The following is a 19,629-nucleotide window of genomic DNA, read 5'->3' on the forward strand; positions in this document are numbered from 1 at the left end:
GAGGATCTGGGTGACGGGAAAGTATTTGCCAATTGCATCCGTAACCAGAGAAATAAATTCCTCGCCCAAGGCACTGTCCTGAGGCCTGGATGTGGGGGTTACACCATTGCACAAAACAGGGGCGACCCTGAGGGGCAGAGCTGGGGAGTACAGCCCAAGCAGCTGGGCAATCGGGTTGGGAGAGGGACCACAGGACACGTTCTAGAAGTAAGCCTCGTTATGCACATTCTTCTTCTCAAACTTTTGCCTGAGCTCAGAGACCAGAGCTGACTGGACGGGTCTTCCCGCAGCCTCGTGTTCTGCCAAGGCCTTGGGTTTTGGTGATGGATGGGGTCGCTGAGGGGCGAGTGAGCCAGAGACTGTAGGCACCATCCAATGGGCTGGTCCCATGCTGGGCGCCATGCTGGGTGGTGGAGGGGGAGCGGGGACTTTGGGGGGCGGTGCACTTCCCAGGCTGTTGTTGTTGCAGTTCTCATTGGGAGGATCCTCTCTGAGCACAAACCTGTCAGCGGCCTTGGTCCTTCTGAACTTGAGCCACTTGACGACGGCGGTGCGGGGTGCAGGGCTGGGCCGCTTGCGGAGCACACGCCGCACCGGCAGGACCTTGTTGGACTTCTTGTTGCGCCAGAAGGTGGCGGTGGAGATGAGGACGGTTATGGCCACAATAATGGCCATGATGCCGGCCAGCACACCCACGGCCTTCATGGGGTTGTCTTTGGTCTGCATCAGGAAGGCAGCCATGGGGTTTCGGGACAGCATCTGGAAGATAGATGCATTCGGCTGCTCCTGCCTCGTCCCCGGAGGACAGAGCAGGGGCCGTAAGCTCCCTTAAGTCTGATGGTTTTTAAGCTTTCTGGGGTCAGGCATCCCTTGGAGAATCTGCTGAGCACTACGGGCTTCATTGCAGAAAAAATGCACACAGAGAAAACACAATGCATGCACCTCTGCAGAACAATGCACACAGAGAGAGCATGATGCAAGCATCTCTTCTGAATGAAGAACTCCTGCATTAGCTGCTACTGCTTTCCTTTGACTGGGGGGAGTGTGTGTCACGTTTGCCCAAGTGCATTAGGAACCTCTTAAGTGATGACCTCCTGCCAGACCCTGAGCTGAGAACTACACATAATGATTTTACTTCTGCCTTTCAACACCCATGTGAAGGAGGCATCATTAGTCCCATTTTACAGAAAGGGAGTGGAGGCTTAGCAAAGTCCAAAGTCACACCATCACAAAGTGTTGAGACTAGGATTTCGAGCTGGTTTCAAAGCCTGTGTGTTTGATGGCACAGGTGGTCTTCGAGAGCATTGGGTGGGTGTCTTTGGAGGAAGGTGGTCTTTCTCCCTCTGGCCACGTGGCAACGAGGTCTGAGCTGGCCCTCTGGCCCTCCCCCCCACCCCCCCGCAGATCAGGGCTCCGTACCCACCTCAGTGTCTACGACGTCAATCTTGAGTAAGGCCGTGGTGCTGAAGGATGGGGAGCCGCGGTCCTTGGCCTGCACCTCTAGCGACCACGTGTGGTCCCCGCTGGGTGTGATGTTGTGCAGGGCATCCAGGGAGCGGATGGAGTTCTTGAGCCGGATCTCCCCTGTGTGTGTATCGATGTCAAACACGTTGGCTGGCTCTGCGTGGATGATGGAATAGTCTACCAGGTTGTTGGGCTCCTCTGCGTCCTGGTCTGTGGCCTGTGCACAGAGAGGGACAGACAGAGCTGGGCTTCGGGGGCGATACTTGTGTACCCTGGCTCAACCAACATGTCATATAGAGCTGGCTGGGCTGAAGGGAAATGGTCCTAATCCTATTTGAGTGAATGGAGCTGGGAGAGGAATTGAATGAGCCAGGGTGGGTCTGCGCTTGGCTCTCTGTGTGTTGTAGCAGTTCATTCTCAGAACAAGTCTAGGCAGTCCAGTATTGTCAAAAACCAAAAGCCTGGAGGTGGAGTGACTTGTCTAAGGATGGAGAGGTAGAGGAGGGGAGCTGGGATCCACAGTCAAGTCTGTTGGGTTCCAGGGTTCGTGCTTTTTCCGTATCGGGAAGGCAGTGCAGCAGGGAAAGCGGTGCTGTAAGGGCAGGCAGACCAGCTGTGTGAACTCAGGCAAACCGAACATGCAACCTGCCTGAGCCTTAATTTATTTTTATGTGTAAAGTGGCAAAAATATCTTCTTTCTCAGAGGTTACTTCTGGGTTGAGGTGGGGATGAGGGTATATAAAGTACCTTAAAAACCCTTGCTTATTTCAGGAATCCAGTATATTTTAAAAGAAATTCTTATGCTACAGTGCCGCTTGCAGTTGCAGGGACAAGACTTTTAGGGGAGCTCAGCTACCTTCAAAGCCCACCTCAATTTTCACTGGGGTCCCCAGCACCATTGTCTTCTCCTGGACGCTCTTTCCAAACTGGGGGTAGTGGTCATTGACATCCAGCAGCGTGACGAACACCTCGGCTAGGCTGTACCTGCCCTCCATGTCCTCTGCCTTCACGTAGAAGTTGTACCTGGCAGTGTCCTCGGCATCCAGGCTGGCCCAGGGCTGGGTGTAGATGATCCCAGAGGATGGGTGGATCAGGAAGCTGTCGGGCACAGACAGCGCAGGCAAGGGTGTGCACAAGCACACTCACGTACACGCGTGTACACTCACAGAGGTGCACACGTGCCTGCGGTAAGGAGCCGCCTACAGGAAGGGGCGGTAATGCACCAGGCAGCTTCCCCAAGGCATCCCGCAGGACCACCCACCTACTTAGCAGTCTTATCAATGTAGAACTTAACCCGAGTCACAGCCCTTCCCTCTCCTCCCACCACCTGCCCCTTCCTAGCCCAGCACGGCATGCCTGGCCCCCAAGGCCACGAGCCCCAGCTCCAGGCCATAATGATGTCCCTTCTCTCAGACTCAACTCACCTGGTGGGTCCCCACACCTTGACCTCAGGCTGTCTACAGCTCCCCTCCATTCCTTGCACCCAGGCTTGCCTCCCGACCCAGGTCCTGCTCTTCCCAGGCTCCTCCTGCCTTTAGCACAGATCCTCCTCCACCCTCAGCCTCCCAAATCCCTTGCCTGAGGTCCTGTCCGGGATTCTGGATCTACTCACAGGTCTGCCCCGGATCCATAGATGGAGTATTTGACTTCACCCCAGGGACCTGTGTCCGGATCGACGGCCTGGAAGAGAGAAAGCTCCCAGTGGCCCCTGCCCCTTTGTCAGGGCATGTTGGCAGCTCTTGCTTTCAATGGCAAAACAAGGATTTGGGGGGTTTGCCCAGCTGGGGAGAAACTGATCTGGAGCCCTTGCTCTGGAGCCCTAGTTTCGCCCCAGGAGATCTCAAGCATTGGAGGAATCAGATCTGGAAGGCCTTGTGTTTCTCATTATATGTCCTCATTATAGTCCTGTGAGGTGCTGTTATTCCCACTGTATAGAAGAAACAGGCTCAGAGAGGGCAGGTAGCTTGTCTAAGAACACAGCCAGTGAGTGTGGGCTTCGCGATTCAAACTGGAGCCCCAGTTTGTCTGACTTCACAAGGCCCCCTTCACCCCCAGTCCCTGGGTCAGCCCCAACCCACTGTGACAGCCAACACGTTGGAGCCCCCTGGGGCATTCTCAGGGATCCTGGCAATGTAGTAGTGGGAGGTGAACTTGGGGACATTGTCATTGGTGTCCAGGAGCTGGATCACGATGTCCGCTGTGGAGCTGAACTTCTCTGGGGTGTTCACTTCGATGGCCAGGAGCTGGGGAAGGAAGGAAAAGGAGAACTTGTCTGGCTGGCAGTCGCTCTGCAGAGAGCCTGCCACGTCCCGTCTCAGTATCATCCCTGCCTTGTCTCCCGTTTTCTCAGCAGCCAGCCAGCTATGCCTGCCCCCACCTGCAGGGGGCACCTCTAAGGCACACATCATTTCCCTCCCCACTGACTGCAATGCCCATTTCCTTATGGTTGCCATCTGCATTGGGACCAATTTCTTTTGCTCCACTGATTTGCATATTCCTTTGTTTTAAACTTCCATTAAAAAAACTATTTTGCTTCATAATATACTTTAATATCTGTTAGAGCAAGCTCCTGCCTCATATTCTTTTTACCTGAATTTCCTGACTATTCAAGTTTATTTCTCCAGATAAAAACCAGTATAATTGTGTCAAGCCCCCTCCCTCCTCCCCTAAGGAAATTCTGGGTAAGACTTAATTGAGGTGGTGTGATTCTTTATTAATTGACGAGAATTTGCATTTTTAAACAGGGTGTGTCTTTATATTTCTTGCCTTCTTTATGTCCTTTTGTTAAATTTGTGCATTTTTTTGTCATTTAGATGCTGCATATTTCTTGTTATGGTAATTCCTAGAAATTTTATCTATTAGTTGTTACTGTAAAAGTGCTCTCTTATTCCATTATTCTCATTGCTGTTTTTTGTACGTAGGAAAACTATTAGGTTTTGTGTATCAACTTTATAATCAATCATGTTAGCAACTTTGCTGTGTCTAACAGTTTTTTGATCATTTCTTTTAGATTTTTCTAAGCAAACAATCACATCATCTAAAATAATGATGATAATAATAATTTTCAACTCTTCCTTTCTAATGTTTGTACCTTTTGTTTCCTTTTTTTATCCAGGAATAATGTTATTCTAGGAATAGTGTTAAAGAATAGTGGTGAGAGCAGTTATCCACGTTTTGTTCCTGGCTTCATAGAATGCTTTTAGAATTTCACTTTTATCGACTGACTGATTGATTGAAGTACAGTTGCTTTACAATGTTGTGTAGAATTTCACTTTTAAGCATGATGCTAGCTATCGGTGTCTATGCATTTATAATCATAAGTAATTAAAACAATTTAAAAAATAGCAACAAAGTATTTTTCCTTTTTATTAATATAAATTATATATTTATGTATAATATGCATTATTTATTTATGTTTATCATTTTAAATAATTACAAGTACAAAGGGGTATATTTTTCATCTCCTGCTAAAGTTTTTAACAGAATAGATGACATATGTCAAATGTGTATGAGAAAACATCTATCCTGAGGATCAAATGGTTTTCTTCTCTCAATCTATTCACATGGCACATCGTATTGGTAGTTTTCCTTTGGACACCCCTCCATGCATTCCTGGGGACAGTCGTAGTTTAGAAGCGGGAGCTCAGTGAGGCTGTGTGCAGTAAGAGAAGGTTCTTGTGTCATGATTCTTCTTCTCCCTTTTCCTCTTACTCCTCAAATCAGCAGGAGGGGCAGAGAAACTGAGAGGAAAGGAGTAGGGCCAGGAGGGGCAGAGTGTGACAAGGGACCCCTTAGGAATGAATCTAGGTACTGCTGTGACCCCCCCATTCAGGGTAGTGCAAAGCATCACCTACCTTGAAGGTTAACACTTTGAACTTTTCAAAGTCAATGGTGGCTGAGTTCTCTACAATGATCGTCACTTGGGCTTCATTCAGAACCGTCTGGGGGACCACTCGGAAGATGCCCCCGGGTCCCACCAGCCGCAGGTTGAATTTGGCATTGGCTCCCTGGACAACAGTTTGGAGAAAGGAAACAGGGAAGATGGATGAGAACAGAAACTCATTAGATAGTCGCGCTCTGCAAGGAGCCTTCACGTGCCCTTGACCCCGGGAGGTGAGTATTATTACTTCTTTCTATAGGGGAGGTGATGAAGAATCAGAAAGGTTGAGCAGACTATGAAGACTCACCAAGGAAACAAGCACAGAAAGCCTCGCCCTGAGCCGGGCACAGGAGGCAACAGGCCACATCTGCACTGTCTGGAGGGTCAGACGCACAGGTGCTTTCATTTGACTGGCTTTTTCCTTTTAATTGTGAATATATTTAGGCCAAGCAGCTAGTCTTTGATTATCTACCCTCCCTCCTCTCTCTCTTGGTTACCCACTCTTGCGTCATTCATTTTGGGACTCTCCAGTCCCCTGTGACATCAGCAGGAAAGGCTCATGCAGCTTTGGGACTTGGTCCCATGTGGTTTGCAGGAAGACAGAGTGGAGGGCAGGACCACATACCTGGTCTGAGTCGTTGACAGTGATCTTGAGGCCCCGCAGGATCTCCCCCTGGGGCGGGTGCTCGTACATGGACAGCTCAAATCTGTTCTGGGGTCCACTCTCTCCATAGAATGTCGGCGGATGGTTGTTGAGGTCCACGATCCGGATGGTGACAGGGGCCATGGCCTGGGCAGCTGGGGTCCCTGCAGAGCTGACCTCAGTCACCTGGGGTGGGGACAGGTGGCTATGGCTGTGTGGCAGGCTGATTCCAAGATGGCCCCAATGATCCCTGCCTCCTGGTATTCATGCCCTTATGTAATCTCCTCTTTTTCAGTGTGGCCTGGCCTAGTGACCTGCTTCAAACTGACAGAATATGGCAGAGGTGATGAGATATCACTTAGTGATTAGGTCACTAATTTGTGATTAATCTAATCACTAATAAGTGATTAGATTAGGTCATAACTTCTATCTTCTAGATAGATAGAAGATATCTATCTATATCTATCTTTTGCTGGCTTGGATGAAGCAAACAGCTGTGTTGAAGAGGCCTGTGTTCCTAGGAACTAATGGTGATGTCTAGCCAACAGCCAGCAAGGAACAGAGGTTCTTAGTCTGACAGCCCACGAGGTACTAAATCCTGCCAATAACCATTGTATGTAGGAAAACTATTAGGTTTTCCTAATAGTTGGACGCTAACCCTCCTCCAGCTGGGCCTTCAGATGAGAACCCAGTCCTGGCTGAAAATTTGTTGGCAGCTACGTGAGAGGCCTTGAAACTGAGGACCCAGCTAAGCTGACCCTGTACTCCTGACTCACAAAAGCTGCAAGATATAAATGTGTGTTGTCTTAAGACACCAAATTTGTGGTGCTATGTTACAACAGTCATAGGAAACCAGTGTAGTGCTATTACTTGTCCTGTTTTACAGATGAGGCAAGAGGAGTGAGGCAGTCGCCCGGGGCCACACAGCTGGACTAGGAAGCAAGTAGATGCGTCTGATTCCTTAGGCAGTGCTCTCTCCACCTCACTGCACTGCCCTCTCCTTGCAGCCAGACGCGGGTTCAAACCCTAGCTTTGCCATGTTCTGCACTTGTGTCCACTTGTCCAGGGGGAGGCTGCAGGGAGGGGAGGTGTGGCGATGCACAGTGGATGACAAATACAGGCTGCAAAGCCAGGGCCAAGAGTCCACAAGCACCTCAGGAACGGGTGGCGAATACCATCTGAGGACCTGCAAGGGCTTCCTTCCGCTCTCCTATAAGCATGTCTGGTCTTACCTATCCTCAAATGACCCTCCCTGCCCTCTACTCCATCACACACTAGCTGCTTCCTAACTCTTCTTTGGTAGAAGCTTGTGCCCTCTGCCCCCTTTCCTCCCATTCAATGCTCAGCCCGTCCCCAACTCAGATACTTCACACTGACTTCCATGCTGCAGGTGGCACTGCCCACTCCCCCTCCCCCTTCCGAGTGTGCTGTCCCCTTGGCTAAAGTGGCTCCCCTTTGCAGGTTGGACTTGACCCCTGGTCTCTCCTTCCCCGGCACCTCCCTCTTCCTCACTCTTATCCTGCGGTGCTCCCGCAGTGGCCTTCTGAGCCGGTGGCTCCTCTCTCCCCCCAGCCCTCCTCTGGGTGGCCTCATGCCCTCCCCTCCTTTCACAGCTACCTGTATGTTGATGCTGTCTGCCCTGAAGTCCAAACCTGTACCCACAAGTTTGGATGTTTCAACTTGAATGTCCCCGAGGCACCAGAATGCCTCATGCCCATCCTACTCAACTTGCCTTCTCACCTGTGTTCCTGATGGCACGGTACCACCCTAGATGCATCCCTCCCTCTCCTTTCCCCCACCCCTCATGGCCCCGTTCTGTGGAGTCTGTCTCCTTCACAGTTTGCCGTTCGTCCATTTTCACCGTTCCGCCTCCGCTCATCCCCACGGCCCCTCGGCATCTGTCACCTGGGCTGATGGCTTTGCTTCCCTACCTCTCATCCACTTCCCTCCAAACCCAAGTTGGGACCAGTGCTCTCAAACGTCAGGCTGAGACTGGTGCCAGTATCACCTGGGAGCTCAAAACATGCAGAATCCTGGGTTTCCCCCAGACATACTAAATACCCATCCTCAGGAGTGTGTCCTGGAAATCTTTTTTCCCAAGCTCTCTGATTTTGGGAATCCCACTGGTCTAGTGAGCTTTTAACAAGACTCTAATTCTGCTCAAACCTTTCCATGGCTCTTCCCTGCTCTTGGGCAGGACTAGGTACATAGTTTGCAGGCCCAGTGAAAAATGAAAATAGGGGGCCCCTTGAGAATTTCAAGACAGCAAGAGCAGAGCATTAAGCCCAGCATGGGACCCTTCTAACTGTGTTTCCTGTGTCATCTCACAGGTTGCATGGCCGCAAAGCTGGCCCTGTTGCAGGGAAAACCCATGCCTCATATTCAAGGCCTTTGCTCCTCCGGCACCAGCTGGGCTCCAACCGTTTCCCCTTTACTGCCTGTGGACTCTTGGCTCCGGTCCCACCTGACCCCTCATTGCGCCCCTGCTACATCATGTGCTCTCACCTCCAGCCTCGGCTCATTGGGCTTTCCTAGCTTTGCAAGGCCTCCGCCTGCCCCACCCTAAACAGTGCTCCCCAACACCAGTCTCCACTTGCTGGGTCCTACCCATGTTCATGGCATCGCTGCTTCCATCCTTCCTTCTCCTGCCTCATCACAGCTCCCCTCGCCAGGTACCACCTCTTGTAGGTGCTCCTTGAAGCAACATCTAGAACCTTCCTCCCTAGATCCTGCGAGCCCTGGGGGGTAAGGGGGCAGCCCAGGTCTCATCACCTTTGGAACCTTCCAGGGCCAAAGGGTGGGGAACGCCAAGCTCGTGGGAGGGTACCTGTACATGCAGCTCATACGCCTCTCTCCGGAGCTGGGCAGGGCTCTGGGTGACGGAGATTGCTCCAGACGTCTCATTAATTTCAAAGGCTCCATCACTGCCTGTCACAGAAGAGAGATGTGCCCTGCAGTGCTGAACAAGGCCACACGGTGGCGCAGGGTGCCATACGTTCCTCAGACGTTATCTCATTCAAGTCTCCCCTATTATCATCTGTGTCTTGCCAATGAGGAAACTGAGTCTCAGAGGCGCAAAGTAACTTATCTAAGGTTACACAGTGAGTGCAGAACTGGGACTCAAGCTCACTACTTTCTGCCTCCCAGGTGCTCTAGTATTTTGCTTCGTGTGTGTGTGTGTGTGTGTGTGTGTGTGTGTGTGTGTGTGTGTGTGATAGAAAGAGAAAGGAGAAATAAAGAGGTATAGAAGAAGGGAGATGGGGGTGGAGAGAAGGAGAGAAAATAATGGAGGGAAGAAAGAGAAAGACTGGAGGAGGAGGAGTAGAGGGAGATGCAAGAAGACAGGAGAGGAGATGGTGTGGTGTGGGCACTCGGTAGGTGTTTGAACGATTGCAGCGGTGGAGGGGAGGGAAGGCAGTCAGAGGTCTGCATGCCTGGGGAGAGATGCCTGTGTGTGATAGTGGACACATCTGCACGTGTGTGAGCTGCTTGAAGGGGAGTGTGTACCAGGCATGTCCCAGGGACAGGGTCAGAGGAGGTGATGGTGTCTGAGTGAGAGCATAGAGATGTGTGCACGTCTGGGACCAGGTACGAGGTGTGGTGGTCCCCTGGAGGGGACCAGCTACTGAGGGCTCAAGAGCCCTCCCCAGGGCTGGCTTCTCCTGCTCAGTTGCTGCCCAGCTGTGGAAAGAGCCCGCAGACTTAGGTTCAAACCCAATGGGAACTTGGGATAATTTAGCTTCTCTGAGCCTCAGTTTTCTCACCCATGTACAGGGCTAGTACTAGGCACATGCAAAATCATCATTGCATTTAATTCACTGAATTCAACTCTATGCTCTAGGCCAAAACATTTAAAAGAATGAGAAAAACACATGGCAATTTAAAGAGTATAAGAAATCTTGCCACCCCTTCCCATTAACGAGGTATGCCCAGGAGCCTGTGGGAACGTGAATTGGCACCACCTGTGCCGCTCTCAGTATCCAGCCCCCAGCCCCTCCCTGCCCAATGCATCTCTCCCTGTTGCTGGACATAATGAGAAGCAGGGACCAAAGCAGACGCCCAAGGAGACGTGCCGCCTCCTGCAGGGACCCAGCCACTCTTCTCCACGCATCTTGTGCTTCTGGCCTATAGATGAGGAAACTGGGATCCGGAGAGGTTGGATCTCACCCTGGTTACCCAACGAGTTGTAGCTGCAGCCCAGCAGTGAGCCCCAGACTCACCGTTCACGAGGCTGTAGAGAACACGGTTGGGTTTGCCGCGATCTCCATCCATGGCGATGACGGTCAGGACCTCTGAGCCCTTGGGGGGAACAAGGATTTTACCCTGTGGCCCTGGGGGGCCGTTCGAAGGCTTTGGGAAGTTGCCCCACCTGACAAGCCCTGCTCGATCCTGGCCTGCCACCCCCTCCTGGTCTCCCTACTCAGGCCCGTCTCCCCGGAGGCCTATCCATCCTCATGGCAGCTTCCTGACTGTCCTCTCCCCCCGCCCCGGCACCTCCTTCCCGCTTAGCTCCTCAGCAGGACCGTCTGGGCCTCGCCCTGCTCTGACCTGCGGCCCCCCAGGGAGCAGCCCGGCCTTTCTCTCTCCCTCACTCTGCGCCCTTCTGCACCACTCGGCTGCCAGCACCTGAAAAGGTGATGTCTTAGCTTGGGCCCAGCACACGAGTAGTGCTCAGTAAGTGTTTTCATTGTTGTATGAAGTTGGGAATTATCAGAATCCAGGGAAGTGAAAATTGAGAATGCGATTCCATTCCACAGAGAGTTCTTGAGCCGTGGCCATGGGAGGTGTGGCTGGGGGAGCACATAAACACATGGGCCCACCCCAAGGAGGGGCGTGCCCGTGGAGGGGCGTGCTGGGCGTAGGAGCAGACATCAACCGAAGATGTCGGCGAAAGCAGTGCCTGGGCTGAGCCGAGAAGGGCAGGAGGTGTTAGGCCCATGGGCACGTGTCCGGCAGAAGGAAAAGGGTGCAGTGGCGAGAGGGCTGGGCTGAGTAGAGGATGGTGGGGGCTCCCGGGTGGAGGGGAGGCCAGCCCCTGGATGCCAGGCCCAGGGCTGGAACCTGAGAGGTCAAAACACAAAACACAGGGTTGGCGGTGGGCGGGGGGCGGGGGAAGGAGGGACGGAGACTGCGCTGAAGGGGGAGGAAGCTGAGGCCAGCCTTCCAGCTGGGCCCGCGTGTGATGTCCGACAAGGGTTGTGGTGATTCGGCAGCAAACTGTGGGAGAACTACCGGTTTGAGGGGCCCCAGGCTACAGACTTGGAGGGAGGGAAGCGAAAGGCACCTCGCCTCCTGTACGAGGTGGAGGAAAGGGCCACCTAAACCAAATCATCAGCTCTCTTCCCAGCCTCTCTTCTCAGCCCTTTTGAAGGGCTGACATGTGCAGCCGGGCTGGCGTAAGCCTGAGTGAGTGAAGAAATGCCTGGCATAGCCTGGGCACCCGGTACGTGCTCCACACACAAGCCACCGCTTCTTCCCGGGCCTACTTCCCCATGCAAAACGACCTGTTTGTGGCCTGAGTGAGGGGTCCAGAGCCGGCCTCCCCGTGAGCTGAGGCGCGCGAGCCCGGGTCGAGCCCAGCCATCCAGCAGGGGGATCCTCGGGCAGCGCGAAGGACAGGGCAGGAGGTGTCTGGAGGTGACACTGGGCTGAGGGGCGCAGCCACCCACCGGAAGGGTGTCCTCGTACACATAGCCGTAGTAGGGCGTGCCCACGAAGACAGGGGCCATGTCCTGCACGTCCTCCACATTGACTGTGACCGTGGTGGTGGCCGAGAGCACCACGCTGGCCCCTCGCAGCCTCCCTCCGCCATCCTGGGGAAGGGTCGGAGAGGGAAGAGAGGTTGGGCTCTGGAGTTGAGCAGACTCCCACAGAATCCGGCTCCTGTCACTTACTGGCTGCCCTCCCTGATTTCCGTTTGCTTCCGTGTCACCTGGAGATAATTTTGCCCTCGTACGGGTGTTAGGAAAATTAAATGAGATGATGCAAGAAGGTCTTCAATCAGTGCCTGCTACGCAGTAGGCGCTTGTAGGCATTCCTTTGGAAAGAGGGTTAGGTTTCTCTCCAGGGAAATCATGTCTGATCAGTAGCAGAGGAGGAGGGGGTCAGAGCCAAATCCCCTCTCCCAGCCCGGAGCCAAGCCTCAAACACTCCTGAGGACCTGCTAAGAGCACGATGTGGACCCGCGCCTGAGCGTGTATAATGGAGCCGTGGGCTCGTGGAGTGGCTGGCAGGCAGGCCCGGCACGAGCCTCCTGGTGCAGACTGAGGGGGGTGCCCTGTAGCCAATAAGTGACCAGCAGGGGCCTTCCTGGAAAAGAAAATGGGGGGCTTAGAGGGACGGCTGGGTTTCCTGCCCTCGGGAAAGAGCAGCCGCTTTGGGCGAGCACCTGCTGAGCTGCAGATCCCATGTCACACGCTTTAGAAGTATGAGGAATTTAGTGAAGTCTCGGGGTGGGCAGATGAGAAAACTGAGGCTCAGAGAGGGTAACCGGTCACACAGAGAGGAAGAGGAGGGTGAGCAAGCCCGGGCAGAGAAACAGAGGAGCCCAGAGGCCAGGTTGCGTGGATGTGAGCCCTCTCTGGCTCAGAAACACCAGCCTCCCTGGAGAATATGTCCATGTCTGGGCAGGCTCCACGCATTAGAGATTCCGAGCGGCTGCACCCCCCCATCCCCTCCCCATTGTACCTTCTGCCCCGAACTGCCCCCCAGTTGTAGACCCTAGCTGCTCCAATCCTAGGGCAGCTTCCCCTGACGGAGGCTGAGGAGAGTCCAGGTGCTGCCATTCCTCCCTCTCTATTACCTTGGCAACCACAGCGATGAAGTGGGCCGGGGCCTTCTCGTAGTCCAGCGTGGCCCCAGCCTGGAGGCGGAGTACACCACTGTGGCGGTCCACAGAAAACTTGGTGGAGTGCGGATTCTGTAAAGAGCGAGGGGCAGGCTGGGCCTTGGGGAGGGACCCAGGTCCCTCGCCTGCTCTGCTTCCTGAAAGGGGGTCTTCACCGTCCTCCCTTCATCACACGAACTCTGGTCTCAGGGCTGAGGTGCACACTTCAGGACACTCAGTCTTCCCGGCCCCCAGGGTCCCGCTTCCTAGGGCTCTGGGCTTCCCCTCCCTCTCCCTCAGTCCAGCAAAGACGTTCCCTTCCAGCAGGGCCTCAGCTCTTTTCTCAGCTCAGCTAGAAAACAACGGGGCCCAGCTCGGGGCTAAGCTCTGGCCTGGAGTTTCCAGCAGGCAGAAATGTCAGCAGAGTGCTCTAACCTAGAGGAGGTGAGGGCTGAAAGCCATAGTGACAGAGAGAGCTTTCGGGATCTTCCAACCCCTCCATTAAGTGACTGGGGGTCAGTCAGCAGCATCTGGGTAGGGGGTTGGAGTGGTCAGAGGGGGACAGAAGACAATCCTCAATCTGAAGAGGGGTGACTGTGTGTCAGGAGCTGTTGTTGGAGCTGGACACGTATTTAATCCTCGCAACTATCCGATGAGGGTGCGCTTTCGACTTGAGGAAACTGAGCTGGGAAAGTCATACAATGATGGAAGCCCCATGCGTGGGAAGTGGTGGAGTCTTTCCAGAACCCGTGGAGCCCAGGGGCTTTCTCCAGAACCTGTCTCTCTAGCCACTGAGCTATACTGCCTTGAAAATGGTGAGAGCAAGTGATTAACTGTGGAGAGCAGAGAAGATGCTGCAGAAACAGCAGCCATGGGAAGGAGGGCAGTGGGTTCCGGAGGAGTCCAGGGAAAGGCAGGAGGTGTGGGGAGGGGTCTCCGCCTTCGACAGGGTGGGATGGATGGACAAGGGTAGGGTGGAGGTGTCACAGCTCTGCTCATTCTGAGAGTTGCCCCTTCTGCCTTTTTTCCGATTGACACTTCTAGGCTCAGACAAGTTTCTTTTACTTGGTGTGTGTGCAAAGTGCCCAGGCCATCTTCTGGGGGAGGGGTTGGTAGGGGGAGAGCTGAGGGTCCTGAGATCTGGGGAGAGGGAGGCAGGTCAACTCAGAGGGAGCCAGGATGTGCCAGTCAGGGGAAGACGGCTTCCTCTCAGGCCAGTCTTAGGTCCCCACCTATTCATCCCACGCCTGCATTTACTGAGACCTCTTTGGGTGGGATGCACCATCTCTGACAATCTTTGGGAACAGTTGAGGCACTGACCTAAGGGCTTTAGTGATGGAGATGGGGGCTGTCCAGGTGTCCCTGCTAGCCCAGGCCTCTGGTTATTTCCTGTGTGTCCCACCTTACCTTCAGGAAGTAGGTGACACTCCCTCCAGAACCTGTGTCCCTGTCCACTGCACGGACCTTGGCGATACTGCTCCCGGCAGGTGTGTCCTGAGGGGTCACAGCCACAGAAGGTCAGTCCCAGGGGCAGTGACAGATGCTCGGGGAACTGGGGTCTGGGGGCACGGAAAGGTGGAGTCAGGGAAGTGAGGGGTGAAAAAGAGGTGAAAGGAGGTGATTGACCCAGGGAGCATCCAATAGGAGGAGGGGCCTTGATGGAGCAGACACACTGGAGTCAGAGCGGGGTCAGGAAAGGGCAGAGGGAAGGAGGAACAAACAGACATCCTCCCCCTGAGAACGGCTCCAAATAGACAAAGGCTTTAAATATGAAGTGACTGTAAACAGTTAACAAACACAGACATATTCCGTATCACCAGGGATCACACACGTGCAGCTTAGAGCCAGCGCAAATATCTTTCGCCTACTGAATTAGCAGACATTTAAAACTCCCAGAATGGCCAGTGTCGGCCAGGAACCAGGAGACAAACCCTTTCTCACATCCTAGGGGAAAGGCAAACAGGTACCATTCTGGAAAATCAATCTGGCAACACCTCACAGGCACCCAGGCTTTGACCCAGCAATGTCAAATCATTCCAATTAGAGAAAGGAACTTTTATGCTCAGAGTCTGTTGTTTGGTGTTTCTTATGATGGCAAAAACTTAAAGTATCTTTAATATCCAAACATAAAGGAACAGTTCAGTAAATGCTGGAATATGCACTCAAGGAAAGCTATTAAAATCTTAGTTACCGCAACTTTACAATTACTGAGGAAAATTCTTATGTTATAAATTCAGTGAAAAATAGAATACAGAAAGCACATGTTTAGTATGGTCACAACTATGTAAAACAAAGAGAAAGCAAGAACCTATGATCATGAAAATGATGAGGAGGAAATACCCCCAAATTTAACAATGTTGTCTCAAGCTGGAGGGATTAAGGGTGGTTTCTGAAACTCTCTTTTCCCTACTTTTCTGTACAATTCACATTTTCACAATAAGAGTACATTATAGGGAATTCCCTGATGGTCCAGTGGTTAGGACTCGGCATTTTCACTGCAGGGGGCGAGGGTTCCCCCCCAAAAAGAAAGTGCATTATAATTCTAATGGAAAATGGTCAATGAACATTCCTTTGGAATAAAAATGTGAGGGGCTGGCAACAGAGATGGCAGGAGGACACAGAGGGGAGGGGTCTCCAGAGGGTAGCGAGTGACGGAGAGGGCTCTTCACTCCAATGCCTGGTCCCCTTGGCCAGGTCACAGGGCAGCCCAGAGGCCTGGAGCGGGAGTGCATCGACCCTGCCTGGTGGCCCCTTGCTCACCTCGGGAACCTGGACAATGTAGGGCTCCTGGATGAACCTGGGTGCCTCGTCATTGGCATCCGTCACCAGGATAGTGACTTTTTCCGCCACCTGAGAAGGGGCAAAGGGGACAGGTGTTGGAGCATTGAGACCTTCCGGGTGATAAAGGGACAATGGCCTCTAACACCCTAGGTGTATGTCTCTGCCCCCTCCTTCCCCCTCCCTTCCACTCCCTCCCTCCCTCCTTCCCTCTTTTATTCATTCATGCAGCACATACTGTTAAGGAACTACTCGGTGCCAAGCACTGTGCTCCATGCTGGAGACAGAAGACACAGTCTGATGCTGTGAACTTTGCAGGGTGGGGTGGTGGGCAAATAGCAGCATATGAAAGAACAGTCGTGATGTCATTCAGGGCGGCAACCACAACAGGCTGGGCGCTGGGGGCTGGGGCCTGCACCACATGACTCTGAGGGCACCGTGTGCCCCAGCCTAGGCAAAGGCACCAGTTTAGGGGGCTACATCCAGAGGCCCAGAGAAGAGGCATCTGACCCAGCCTGTGGTGGCTGACAGCAGGGAGGCCTCACAGAGGTGTGAGAAGTAAGGTCTGCAGCACTTTGTCAGGTGAGAGGGGAAGAGGAGGAAGGTGTGTCAGGAAGAAGCAGCAACACGGGCAAAGGCAGAGCGAAGCACGTACTTGGGTTTAGAGCGCAGAAGCAGATTTAGGGCTACACGGCTGGGGGGGTGAATGTGGGAGAGAAGGCGGGTGAGTCTGACTGTGCTCTGAATGGCAGTCTGAAGCTTGGATTCCACCCTGAGGGCAGTGGGGGCCAGCTGCTAGCGCTTTCTGAGCTGGGATCTGTGGCCAGGTCTGGTGCTGCACAGTGATGGCTCCAGATGTGGATTGAGGTCGGGGAGCCTTGGAGGGAGGGGAGCCCCCAGGATTATCCGGGAAGCAGTGATGAGGGCTGGGCGAAAGTGGCAGCTGTGGGGAAGGAGGGGAGGAAGGAGGGGTCGGGTGCCCAGGTGTTCAGTTTGGGTGATGGTGCAGAGCCAGGAGCCAGGCGGGAGGAGATGGATGGGCAAGCAGGTTTGAGGAGACACTGCTTGAGGAATGTGGGTGTGCTCTCCCTCCCTTCCTTCCCCTCTCTCCTATGAGCATGTTGGGGCAGATCTTGCTGGACCTCAGCTCGGGTTTGCTGGGAGCCCTGCCCCACGTGCTGCCAGGGGCTGGCTGGAGTGTGTACTCACCAGATTCAGGCCGTCGGAAATGCTGACAATGGCTTCAATCTCGTCCTCCCCCTGTGAAGCACAAGGACAAAGTGTCCAGGAGTCTGAGGCACCATAGGGACCCCTGGAGGCTGGGTGCAGCAGAGGAGGCCCGGGCATTTCAAGGGAGCCCTGGAGCAGGGCGGAGTGGCTGAAAGCTGCCTCTGGCCATGCTTGAGACCTTATTTTGGGGCTTGGCCCATCAGGGGTTCTCATAAACCCAGAGGGTGGAGGTGCCAACAGAAAATGCACCCCTGTCAGAATGAGAGATGCTAACGAGTGTGCTGGAGGACCCAGGAAGAGGTTTTTAATCCATTTAAAAGTTTTCCTTTTTGCCCCTTATCTCTCCCTCGACTCTCCATATTCTACAGTTCCTCAGAGGTCCAGGTCTGTGGTGTCTCAAGCTCTCCCCTTGACACGGTGGGTGTCGAGGTCCCCACGTCCCGTAGGGTGACAGGGAGGGGGGAACAGTTTCACCTCCTCTGCCGTGTCCCCCAGCTGTCTCTGGGACCCACCCTTTCCTTTCTCTGTACTGGTGGAGTCTGCCATTGGATCAGAGCTGGCAGCATTCCGCGGCTGAGGTCCAGGTACCTGGTCCGCCAGCCTGGTGTGGGATCTCACAAGGGAAACACAGCCCATGCCCTGTCACCCGCAGGTTCAGAGGGCACAGAGGGGGAGGAGTTTTACCAAACTCAGAGCCGCTTTCTAAACCAGTCTTTCCAGCCCTGAGCCGCTGGCTGAGTTTTCTGTGATTTATGGGAGCTCTCCAAGGATGCTCTCTAGGGTACCTTCCCGCCCACAGAGGTCTGTCTACATGCCTGGCAGGCAATGTTCCTCACAGGTCCCCATACCTCTCTGTCCAGCTCTTCAATCAGGGTTATGTTTCCAAAATTGGGGTCAACCGAAAAGACACTTCTAGCGCTGGGGTCAAAGCTGATGTGGTAGGAGACGGGGTCTCCCTCGGGGTCTGTTCCATTCAGGGTGTACACATGAGAGCCTGGAAAGAGACAGCTGAGCGCTCACTGCTGGCCCCGTCCCAGCTGGCTGCTTCCTACTCTTTTTCTTTATTCTTCACGACTATCAGATGGCTGTTAGTACCTGCCGCTTCACAGATTGTAATCTAGAATACGGATTACAGAGGGCTTCAGGGCTGCTGGGTCTAACTCTAGGGTCTCTGCCTGGAAATGACTCCTGTCCCAGGAACCAAGACTGGGGATGCGGGATGAGGGAAAAGGGAGGAGCCTTAAGGTGGAGGGGTGACCCACGGGCAGCACTGTTCCCCATGCTTGGATTATTCAGGGAATTCTGAGCAGGTGCTTCCTGTACACTGCAGTGGTTCTTTTGCTCAGGGTTCCCAGACCAGGTGATGGAGAGGAAGTGTGAACCTCCCTCCTTCTCCCGCTCCTCTCCCTGCAGATGCCACTGAGTTCATTGTTCTGGGGCCATTTTAAAGCCTAGAGCCCTGGGGCTCTGGCACGTTAGTACTTTGCTCAAGGTCACGCAGTGGGTAAAGGCCCCAGCGCTGAGGACTGCCGCCTGCCCCTGGGGCCGGCCCTGTCTCTGGGCTCGGCGCCTGGGTCTCCAGGACTGGCCCAGCTTAGGTGTCCACGGCCGCCCGTGCCCTCCTTTCCTGCAACTGCCCCAGGGAATTCAGAGCGCTAACAGGATGTCCCGGGAGTCACGGGTTCGGTCTCTATGTCCAGGGGAACGTGGGCCACCCCTCCGGGAGACCTATGTGGGGCAGACGCCAGGCGTACTCACCCACAGGAGTGTCCTCCGGGAGGCTGAAGAGGGCCATGTTTCCGTTGGTGCTGCCCACCCCGTTGTCGAAAAAGTAGGGGGCGAAGTTGGCCTGGGCTAGGAAGAGAACACAGAACAGAGGACACCCGAACACGCGCAGGGACAGCTCGGCACCGGCGTGGTCGCGCGTCTGGCCCAGGCGAGGGCTCCCGTCCCAGAGCCCAGCGCGCCCACCGGTGCCCTTGGCCACCTCCTCCCGTGGGCTCCGGCTGGGCTCGGCTTGTCAGGGACACGCACCCTCTGGGCGTTTGGAACTCAGGCAGCGGCCAGTCTCAGCCCCATCGATGGGCAGACTAGGAAGCCTCGCCCAGAGAGGGGCAGTGCCCTGGTCAAGGTCACACGGGGAGTGAAAACACCCTCCCACAGCCCTCGGGGCAGCTGCCAAACCTCCGACTGTGCTTCTGAAGAAGCGGAGAGCAGCGAGAATCCCCTTTCCCCAGTCCGTGTCCCCGTCCCCCATCCCGAGCCCCACTCTGGAAATGAACGGTCCAGAACTGTCCCTGGGTCCACCCGGCTGGCGCCAGCACCCACCCCTCGTCCCTACCGGGGCCCGCGGGGCCTGCGGCCACTCACCCAGGCGGTGGAACAGCAGCCCCAGGGCCAGGACGGCCCGCAGGCCGCGCCCCATGTCTCCGCGGGCGGGTCTCGTTGCTCCCCGCAGCCGAGGCCGGGCGCCGCAGCACGGAGCATGCCCTGGGCCCGCGACGAGTGCAGAGCCGGGGTGGGGGTGGGGGGGGGGCGGCGGCGGGAGGCGGGCGTGGGCGGGAGCGCCGAAAGGTGCGGAGGGCGCTAAGCGGATGACACGGCTCGGATCGGCGCCGCTGGAGCGCTCCCGCCCGCAGCGGAACGAGACCAATATTGGGTGCAGAGCTGAGGGGACCCGCTACCAGCAGCGGGCGGGGGTGGGGGGCGGGAGGGCATTCTTCTGTGCTACCGCGACCTCTGACCCCAGGTCTGGAGCGCAGGAGCCAAGGGGACCCCAGGGCCGCAGGGCACTGGAAAACTGGGACT

At 54.7% G+C, this 19,629-nt stretch overlaps 1 protein-coding gene across 1 annotated transcript; it reads right to left on the reverse strand.

The window, feature by feature from the left end:
- Window positions 1-201: 201 nt before the first annotated feature.
- On the reverse strand, window positions 202-19,246 carry CDHR1 (cadherin related family member 1; the record flags this gene model as incomplete). The annotated part of the gene is made up of 17 exons (XM_082853959.1): window positions 202-759; window positions 1,424-1,681; window positions 2,334-2,562; window positions 3,077-3,144; window positions 3,543-3,707; window positions 5,319-5,471; window positions 5,970-6,173; window positions 8,815-8,915; window positions 10,208-10,286; window positions 11,657-11,800; window positions 12,790-12,906; window positions 14,221-14,307; window positions 15,574-15,663; window positions 16,801-16,851; window positions 17,670-17,815; window positions 18,580-18,675; window positions 19,192-19,246. 17 exons carry the CDS (start codon window positions 19,244-19,246, stop codon window positions 202-204), a joined length of 2,601 nt encoding a protein of 866 aa, XP_082710085.1.
- Window positions 19,247-19,629: the final 383 nt, after the last annotated feature.

This window comes from Leucopleurus acutus (assembly GCF_964270905.1).
Source record: "Leucopleurus acutus genome assembly, chromosome: 14".
Classification (NCBI taxonomy): domain Eukaryota; kingdom Metazoa; phylum Chordata; class Mammalia; order Artiodactyla; family Delphinidae; genus Leucopleurus; species Leucopleurus acutus.